Raw genomic sequence first — 9,360 nt, 5'->3', positions numbered from 1 at the left:
CAGTAAAGTGCATTATCCTCATCTGCACCTCCCCCTGGACAGACCGGGGAGCGCTCCCCTGCAATGGATACCCCCAAGCCCTCAGTGCCCTCTTCCAGTACCACACGCCAAGTCCCTCCCGCTGTTTTCACCAATGGCTGCTCCTGCTCTGGACCTCTTTAGCAAATGACAGGAGTGGAACGTAATAGCTGAACAGAGACGGCAACCAGGCTGAGTGAGTAGAGGAGGAAGGGAAAGGAAAGTGAGAAAAAGAGGAGACCTCCTCTGAGAGTGAACTGCCAGCCCACAGGAGGATAGACTGTTAAACAACGAAGACAACTCATAGAACAGGAGTTAAAGAACAAACAGCAGATCCTCAAGAAATTGCAACAGGAGGCAAAATCAGAACAGGAGGCAGAGAAGAAAAGGCAAAATAAAGAACGGGAGATAATGGAAAAGGAGGTTAAAAAGCGTTGGGCGCTACAGAGAATGAAGGATAAATAGAGTTTTAGAAAATGGAAGAGAAGGAAAGGACAGTGAGGGGGAAAAGGAAGAGAAAAATAAGCAAGAGAAGAAAGAGAGAAAAAGGGACAAGAGCAGGAGGCAAAAAAGAGAGCTGAGGAGGAAGAAACGATTGAACGACGAGGATGAGAAGAAGGAGAGGACAAAATGAGGAGGCGACAATTAAAAGAAAAGGAGCATGAGGTAAAAATAGCAAAGAAGAGGGAGGAGATGAGAAAATTAGAATGGGAGTTAGAGATGCATAGAATGTCTTACTGGGGACCACCCCTCCCAAAAAAGTGTGGCTTTCTGGGGCAGCTTATGAGGGCCATGAAATAAGACTCACCCTTTGACAACCTCTATTTCCAGCTTTTCCTCGCCAATCAGCAAAGGCGGGGCATCCATCTGTTTCATATTCATCATAATTTCTACAATCCCTTTTGTTATCAACCCTTCCTCAATTATTTCCTCTAATCAGCATCCTGATCATCAATAAATGGTCAAAGGCATTCAGTCCCTGTGAGAGGCAAATGCAACAACCCAACACCACACATCAATACTAGGCACTAAGAGACAGTTCTGGTAGTTAATGCAAAATGCATTTGATGCAGTTAGTTACCAAACAAATACATTGTATTAGACCTCTGATCACTTTAGATATGCATGATAATTCTCAGAGAAAATCCCCTATGTTGTAAAACTAGTTAATTTAATATAGTGATTAACAACTCTCAATGTATTGAATATGAACAAACCAACATTGAACGCATCTAAAAATGATCTAAAACGAATCAGTACAACTTCCACAGGGAGGCAGCAGAAACCAGCTGATAACAGAGCCACCCCACGGCACATATGTCAGTTCAACGTCTATTGTTGACTTACATTTGGTTGAGTTGTCAACTAACATGAAGTCAATGTGAAATCAACATAAAATGTCACCATGTCATTGGATTTAAGTTAAAAGTTGGGTGAAAAAGAGACAGAATTTCCTTACGTTGATGACTTTTTGAAAATCCAATCAGTTTTCCACGTTGATTGAATGCCATCGCTTAGATTTTTTTTTTTTGAAATGACGTAGAAACAATGTGGATTTAACCCGTTTTTACACAGTGGGACATACTGTGAACAGATCTCCACAACTACAGTATGAATACGGTCCAAGGAATTTGGTAGAATAATTATTATATTTCTTCTGCAGACCTATGCACCGTTGTTAATGGCCAACCTGTATCACTGAATATACAGCATCTTCCAATGTAACTGTTTGTCAAGTCCTCCATGTATAAGTCTTGGTAGTGATGGGTCAAAACAATCCTGGAAAATATCATATTGTGACCATCCTTTAATGAAAAAACCTCTGCAACATCTCACTGGTAGAACATCTTGTCTGTGGTTTTATCAGTACAGCCACGTAGATAATCTGATTTTTCATTGGTTCAAATTAGTTCCTCTCTGTTATTAAGGATTCTGTGTTCATTTGCCCTTCAATTAAAGTCTACACTGAGTTTGCACACACATGTATTGTGTTACTAAAATATTAGGATTGGGTGCTTTGGGAAATATTCAGATTATTTTGCAAACATGGTTGCTCTCCGTGTATTGTAGAAGTTAGAAAAATGTGTTAAAATACATTCCTCCCCACTGGGCAAAAACTGGTTGAATCAATATTGTTTCCACGTCATTTCAACAACAACAAAATCTATGAGACGATGTTGAATCAACGTGGAAAACTGATTGGACATGCAAAAGTCATCAAAGTAAGGGAATTTGATCTTTTTTTCACCCAACTTTTAACCTAAATCCAATGACATGGTTAAAGTTTTTGTTGATTTCATGTTGAATTCACGTTAGTTGATAACTCAACCAAATGTAAATTAACACATCTGTGCCCAGTGGGTCTTTTTGATTAAAACTACATCATGCATAATACTGTTAAGCAGAATGACCTTGAGCTAGACTGGTGTGCTTGGCCCACTCTCTACATCTTAAGCTTATATCTAAAACAAACAAACAATTTTACAGTGTGATTACAGGTTTTAGGCAATGCAAAGTAAATGTGAAAATCAAGATGTCTGCATCGCTGGAGATAGCAACCCAACTCAGTTAGGGTGCTTACTAATAGAGCAAGATCTTTATAGTACAGTAAGCCTATCTATCTATTGTATCAGTATCTATTAGACAGTGCTTTGTAATCCAAAGGCCTTGTGTCTTGTGGATGATATCCAGAGAGGAGAGAATGAACTGAGGGAGGGATGCAAGTTCAGATGTATTGTTCTTCTATCTCTTCTTCTCCTTCATCCCTCCATCCTTGGCATATTGCCTGTTGAACTCAGCAATGTTATGATCTGTGGCCCCAAACCGATGCATCTGCAAGGCAGAAGGAAACAGACACACATGAAAACCTCATACCAGACCTTCCCAGTAGCAAGCCAAGAGTGTAAGCTAGTTGTCATGGAAACCCCAGTAGGCACAACCACAACCACACATTTTTAGTGTGGTTACTTTGGGGTCAGACAGAATCTAGAGGGAACTATTTTGGAGTTGTTTCAAAAAAATTATCTGAAGTTTTGGCGACATGCTACAAGTGGATCATTGTTGTAATGTAGGCAAAAAATAGGCTACTCTTCAGATTCAAAATGCTATTCAAAACTCATCCTTATCCAAACAGAGAGATGGCTTGGGTACATTCAAAAGTGCCAATTCTAGGATCCATTTAGACATGCCCTAAAAAATTCCATGTCCGCTCCAATTGACCAACTGAACACAACTGAAATTAACTGACCCCAACCAGCAGTGCTGAAAGGGTTAACTGGCGGCATCCTGTCCTCTCACCTGAATGAAACTGGGCCGTGCAGCAGAGGCCCTCCCCGCGTGCCGTCCGGTAGACGGGCGACACACACACTCGGGTAGCGGGGGGCAGGTGTGTGAGGCGCGTGGACAGTGAGTTGGGAGGCAGGTAGAGGGAGGAGCGCGGGGCGGCGGTAGAGCCGTGGCTGTCCTGTCCCTCCCAGGTGAGCCAGTAGCCCCTGAGGCCGTCCACGCTGGCTTTCCAGTCCACCTGCACAGAGTCACTGCCCACCGTGGTCAGCTGCAGGTCTGCTAGAGCTGGCCTTACTGAGAAGGGATGGAGGGAGAGAGAAAGAGAGAGAGAGTGTGTGAATAAGGCCTATGTGCTGCGTTCATACACTTCTATGTGAAGGATAATAGTCAATTTTGCATTTCCCCCTTTTAATGTTTCAGTTTAAGCTTTGAGGCTAATACCATTCTGCATCTGTGCCTAAGAACATATCCTCAATGCTCTACGCTCCTTACCCTCCTCAGTGCACACTTTGACAGACATGGCCCTCTCCCGGCCGGAGGAGTGCCGTGCGCTCACGGTGACCAGGTACTGGGTGTCTGGCTGGAGGTTGGTCAGCACGGTGGAGTTCTGCCCTCGGCCCACAGTAGCCGTGTGGAGCTTCCCCCCTGGCAGGGCCATGTACTCCACCTGGAAGCTCTGGACAGACTCCGGCTGCAGAGGACCCCAGCTCACCCTCACACTGTTGGCCCCTGAGTCAGACACCGTCACCACAGCCGGACTCAACACCTCTGAGGAGACAATAAGTGATATGTAATACTATAATATTAAAATATATATAATATGGTGATTTTATTCTAAAGTGGAAGTGAAAGCTGGAATCCTTAACGGTGGAACTGCCATGTCCGTTTCCGATATTACAACAACAAAAAAGATACTGCAAACAACAAACAGTTTTTTTCCCCTCTGACATCATTGCACGCGCGATAGAACAGCACTGATTTTACCAAGATGCACAAGCTTCCCCAGCTCTACTCTTACCTGGCTTAGTGGTGAAGTTGACAGAGAGGGGGTTGAGCACCTGCAGGTTGGACTCAGGAGTTAGTGTGGCCTTGTATGTTGTGTCTGGTTTTAGGCCCGTCAGCCTGGCCGTGCTGGAGTCCCCTGGCCGGGTCAGTCGCTGGTACTGACCACCACTGGTACTTGGGCTGGTACCAGGCCCCCCTGTTCCTCCTCCAACCACTCCTAGACTGGGAACCGGTCTAAATCGGATCTCATAGTAACCGGTCAAACCGGCCAGAACCGGTCGCCACTGCAGCACGGCACTGTCTGTGGACACGTCTCGCACCTGGAGCCGTTCAGCCCGGAGGATCTCTGTTAGAGAAGAGACAGACTGAGACCGATGACCTGAAACACTGGTGGAATATACACCTCCAGTGGAGGCTGGTGTCACTTTAAATCGGAGGACATGCTCATTGTAATGGCTGGAATGGAATAAATGGAAAGTTATATTGGAACGATGGCGATTCCATATCATATTATCACAGTGTGCAGATTCCTTTCTCTCACTGGTAAACATTCATACTTGGATAACCAGAACAAGATGGCAAAAAAGAGAGGGCGGAAAGGGATGAGGATGGGAGGACAAGAGGAGCTCAGACAGACAGACTGACAAACTGTGTGTTCTCCCATGCATTTACAACTCATGCCATAAAAACCCTCGAAATAGACAACCCAGTTCTGAGGATACCACTGTAACAAATAGCAAACCCAAGAGAGGTTTCAGTATCAGCGGATAGGAACCTCAGGCACTCGCTAGAGGGATCATGGATTCTCCTTCTGTGTCGTAAACAAACTGTATTTACACTATGCGTCCGCCCATCGCTATGCATCATGTCTTAGAGCTACATATGTTTACTGGAAGTGCCTATGTGTCCATATGACTGTTACCCTATCTGACCAGAGAAATACCCTCTAGTCTATATATATCTGTCTGGCACCGTAGGGGGGCACGGTAGAGGGGGCTGGGTTGAATAATGTCTTTATTAATAGCCCCCCCCTCTCTCATTACAGTCTAAAACACACTGTCTCTGCTTCCTTCTATGTCCCACTGTCTCTAGGAGTGGGTATGTGATAAAGGAGTAGCATGGATACATGGATTTGTACAGCAGCACAGTTTATAGCAGAGCTCAAAAGAAGGTGTAAGGTCCATGTCAGTTGCAGTCAATTGTGGAATCAAATTGGACACAAACAGAACCCCACACACACTCACCAATAATGGCATCCCTCAGGTCCTCGGTGATGATACTCATATCATCTATGTCCACAAAGTACAGGTGCGACTCCACAGGAGGGGTGACCACCTGCCGCAGCACCTGGTAGTTCCCGTGGCCCGTGGAGATCACCAGAACGGACACGCCCTCCTCTCTCAGCTCCTTCATTGGTCCAATCACATCACCCGGCTTCACCCCATCCGTCAGCCACACTAGAACCCTGGGTAGATCTTCTCTGGCCCCCCCGCTCCCCCCGGGCTTCAGAACCCAGTCCTTGGCCAACCTGAGGGCCTCCTCTGTGTTGGTGTCGCCCCCCAGAGGCTTGGTGTTTCTCAGCGCCTCCTGGAGTCCCGTTTGGGTATTGTGGCCATCAAAGCCGAACTCGAGGCGGGGTTGGGTGCCCACCTGCAGTAGGCTCACCCTCACCTGGTCCTCGCCCAATGAGAAGGGAAGGAGGAGCTCGGACAGGAAGCGCAGCATGCGGAAGTAGTCATAGGATGAGACGCTGCCCGAGGAGTCCAATAGGAAGAGGACGTCGCCCTCACAGCAGTTCAACACTGAGGGGAGGGGAGAGGAGAGGAGAGGAGAGGAGAGGAGAGGAGAGGAGAGGAGAGGAGAGGAGAGGAGAGGAGAGGAGAGGAGAGGAGAGGAGAGGAGAGGAGAGGAGAGGAGAGGAGAGGAGAGGAGAGGAGAGGAGAGGAGAGGAGAGGAGAGGAGAGAGGGTTACAGGTGGTGGACACACATTCAGTAGATTTTTACAGATATAGGAGAATATAGATACATATGTATAGGCTATAGCTACAGATTATCATGCTAATATTATGTGAAAATGAATGAGAATGATATGCTCAGAGAGTTTAAATGTAGCAACATTTACACCACTTACACCACTTCACGAGGGGGAATTTCTATAAGCATAGTGCTTATAATAAGTGTGTGCGGTTCACTACAATTAGTGTATGTGGGAAACAGGGAAACATAGTGGTATAGTTAGCTTACCCACAAACTTCCCATAGAGAAGTGGCAAACTCATAGCCACACCCATTTACAGGGATATGTACAATCCTAGAGCGAACTGAGACTGTGTGGAGCATCTGTGGGAAAACCCACTACTACTTCTAACTTTCGCTCTCTTTTCTCTCTCTCTCTCTCTCTCTCTCTCTCTGAATCCTTCTCCCTCCCTTAACTTTTTCCAGTGGACCCCTCCCTGTTCAGTGTGAGTGTGCATGCATGCAAGTACAAGCACACGTACATGCACAAACAGAAATGAGTGGAGAAGCGTGAACCGTCCTAAGAAAGTAAAGGAGTGAGAAACAAGTAATTACAGCAATAAAACCAGATCAAAACAAACAAACTAAAAATAGGCATGAAGTGAGATAGATTAGAGCAGGGGTGTGCGAATGAAGGACGGATGAAAGATGCTGTCATAACATTTAGAAAGACTAGGAAAAACATTCCAGATTTGGCCAATTTTCCATATTTCGTAACAGTAGCAAGAAGCATGGCTTCTCATTTAAGCGAGAGGGGGTTATGGGGAGAGAGGGGAGAGGGGGGAGAACAGTAGGAGCGGCTGGGTATTGGTGGTATAAGGAGGAGGGTAGGTTGGAGGTGGAGAGAGAGAGAGAGAGAGAGAGAGAGAGAGAGAGAGAGAGAGAGAGAGAGAGAGAGAGAGAGAGAGAGAGAGAGAGAGAGAGAGAAAGGGTAAGGGGAGGTGTGTTTTTGCAGTTCCATTTGAGAGAAGAGGAAGAATGTGCAGTAGCAGCCATATGTGCTCAGAGCAGAAAGAGAGAGAGAGAGAGAGAGAGAGAGAGAGACATGCCATGTTCGTTATCCAGCTTTGAGTGCTTTTGAAATTCACTATTTTCTTTGGGACCTTAAAAGTGAATTTCTTCAGGCTTCAATTTGACGCTCGATGTGTGGTGGTTGTACTGACAACAGTGTAGTGTTGAAAGACGAATTGCAGTGAGTGTGAACACACTCCGCCATTCTCTCTTTCATTCTCTTGCTTCCTAAAGAATTCTCTACATCTGTCTTCTTGTTTGGACTTTGTACTCCTCTAGCTGCCTTAGTGGCCTCCAGGTTAAAGCTCCTGTAAAATGTACTTATGTATGTGTCTCTCTGGTCATGCCTATTTATTGTAAGCCAAATATTTGCCTTGTACAGTATTAGCTTTATTGCAGTGTCAGGTTTAGAGTACACCCTGAACAAGTTTGACTAATATATTAATGGTTACACACTAAATGTAAATTATGAAACCACAGAACCTTGGTGAGCATGGGAGTAACTGACAATAACTCTTTAGATCTGTTTCACGCATGCATGGAAGCTCACACACACAGAGACACACACACACACACACCCACCCACACCCACACACACACACACAATGACAAGTGTGCGCTTCAGATTGACAGCCCAGATGTGATAGAAAAGGCCTCCTCCGCAGCTCTTCTTGATTCTAAAACATGATGTGGTTATATCACCATCAGTTGGCTATATGTAGGATCAAAATACATCCTCACAGGTGATTAAACCTGGATCAACTGTGCTTCTCAGCCAGTCCTTAGTATTAAAACCATTTCTATGTTTGAGTGAGATGCATAGAAAGTAATTAGGCTATGTTAGTCAAAGCATGTCTAGTCTATAAATGGAAGAGGGTGTGAGAAGTGTAATGTTCTGTAGCCTGTACATTGTATACTTACACTGAGTTATAAAGACAGACCACTGACAGATTTAATTGACTCACCACCAAGTTTAGTTTTCACCACTACAGTTATGAGCTCTAGCTAACACATGCATGGTTGTAACAAGCATTCAGTAATTATTATGGTGTTATAATCAATTAGATGTTTTAATTTACATCACAATAAATCATATGCATAAATACATTTAACATAGTGTTAAACTTCTCATTAAAAGCAAGGAACAGGTATCAACATAGGTTACTGTCAAAGTTGTAGAAATTCTATGACAGGTAGGCTATGATAAAATGATTGTGCCAATATAATAACACCATTTGGAGATCCTCTGGCTGCACCTCTCCTCCCTAATCTGTCAGTCATGTAGGTTATAACATCCACCCACCACACCCCACCACACCCCACCACCAGACCACCACCTGCAAAGCTCACCTGCTTCTGGTGCAGAGTTTTGACCACAGGACGACCGCAAGAACACGCAAACCAGCATGCAAGTAAATAAAATCCGACTCTCCATTGCAAAGGTTAATTGCGATCAATTCCAGTATAAAGAATTATGATGATAACGAAAGGGCTTCCTCCAAAAAAGTGTCCATTGCCTGGACCGTCGCTCCAACTGAAATGGTAATCAGCCTTACACCCGGGCTATAAATTGCGTATTGGAGCTTCACAAATCCTCACTTTCACTCAGACTTTCCAGTTTTGTTTCTGCTTTTCTGGAACATTTTATTCTCGTAATATTTCCCCCAGAAAATTGGTTGCTCGGGTATCCTCCGTGAGTTTGTGAGGTAAAAGACGCCTTGAGCGAACTAGGGCGTAAGCTCAAGTCGGTTCTTCGCTCTGACTCAAGTCCCGTGTCCAGTACCTCCCCTTCCAGTGTTCACTATCTTCTTTCTTTCCCGTCTTTCAAGAGACTTCGAATAGCGAATCGCCAAATGTCATTGCTCTGGAAAGGTGCCCATTTTCTCATAAAGGTTATCTTTACATTTTATGGCGAGTAGTCAATCATGCAAAAAGTGAAGAGTCTTGAAATTGTAATACAACATAAAGCATAATTTTAACTTTAAGCTTTGCAATTAACCAACGGAGATGTATAATTATCTGGATT

General features: G+C 44.7%; 1 protein-coding gene across 1 annotated transcript; it reads right to left on the bottom strand.

Annotated features, from left to right (window-relative positions):
- Positions 1–1,061: 1,061 nt before the first annotated feature.
- LOC311149775 (von Willebrand factor A domain-containing protein 1-like) lies at positions 1,062–9,093 on the bottom strand. Its single transcript, XM_084187003.1, has 6 exons — positions 8,685–9,093; positions 5,553–6,110; positions 4,322–4,654; positions 3,796–4,071; positions 3,316–3,597; positions 1,062–2,850 (listed from the first exon to the last, which is right to left on the bottom strand). The coding sequence occupies exons 1-6, from the start codon at positions 8,767–8,769 to the stop codon at positions 2,822–2,824; spliced, it is 1,563 nt and encodes a 520-aa protein (XP_084043129.1). The 5' UTR covers positions 8,770–9,093; the 3' UTR covers positions 1,062–2,821.
- Positions 9,094–9,360: the final 267 nt, after the last annotated feature.

The sequence above is a fragment of the Coregonus lavaretus genome (assembly GCF_964263955.1).
Source record: "Coregonus lavaretus genome assembly, chromosome: 22".
In the NCBI taxonomy this organism is placed as follows: domain Eukaryota; kingdom Metazoa; phylum Chordata; class Actinopteri; order Salmoniformes; family Salmonidae; genus Coregonus; species Coregonus lavaretus.
This window is presented reverse-complemented; position numbering and strand designations above follow the sequence as displayed.

Bases quoted from the DNA above. Each gene is read 5' to 3' on its own strand.
- LOC311149775 (XM_084187003.1), bottom strand. From the start codon at position 8,769: ATGGAGAGTCGGATTTTATTTACTTGCATGCTGGTTTGCGTGTTCTTG. The intron at 3,598-3,795 runs GTAAGGAGCGTA...ATCCCTTCTCAG, and splicing joins CAAAGTGTGCACTGAGGAGG to TAAGGCCAGCTCTAGCAGAC. The intron at 2,851-3,315 runs GTGAGAGGACAG...TCTGCCTTGCAG, and splicing joins CACGGCCCAGTTTCATTCAG to ATGCATCGGTTTGGGGCCAC.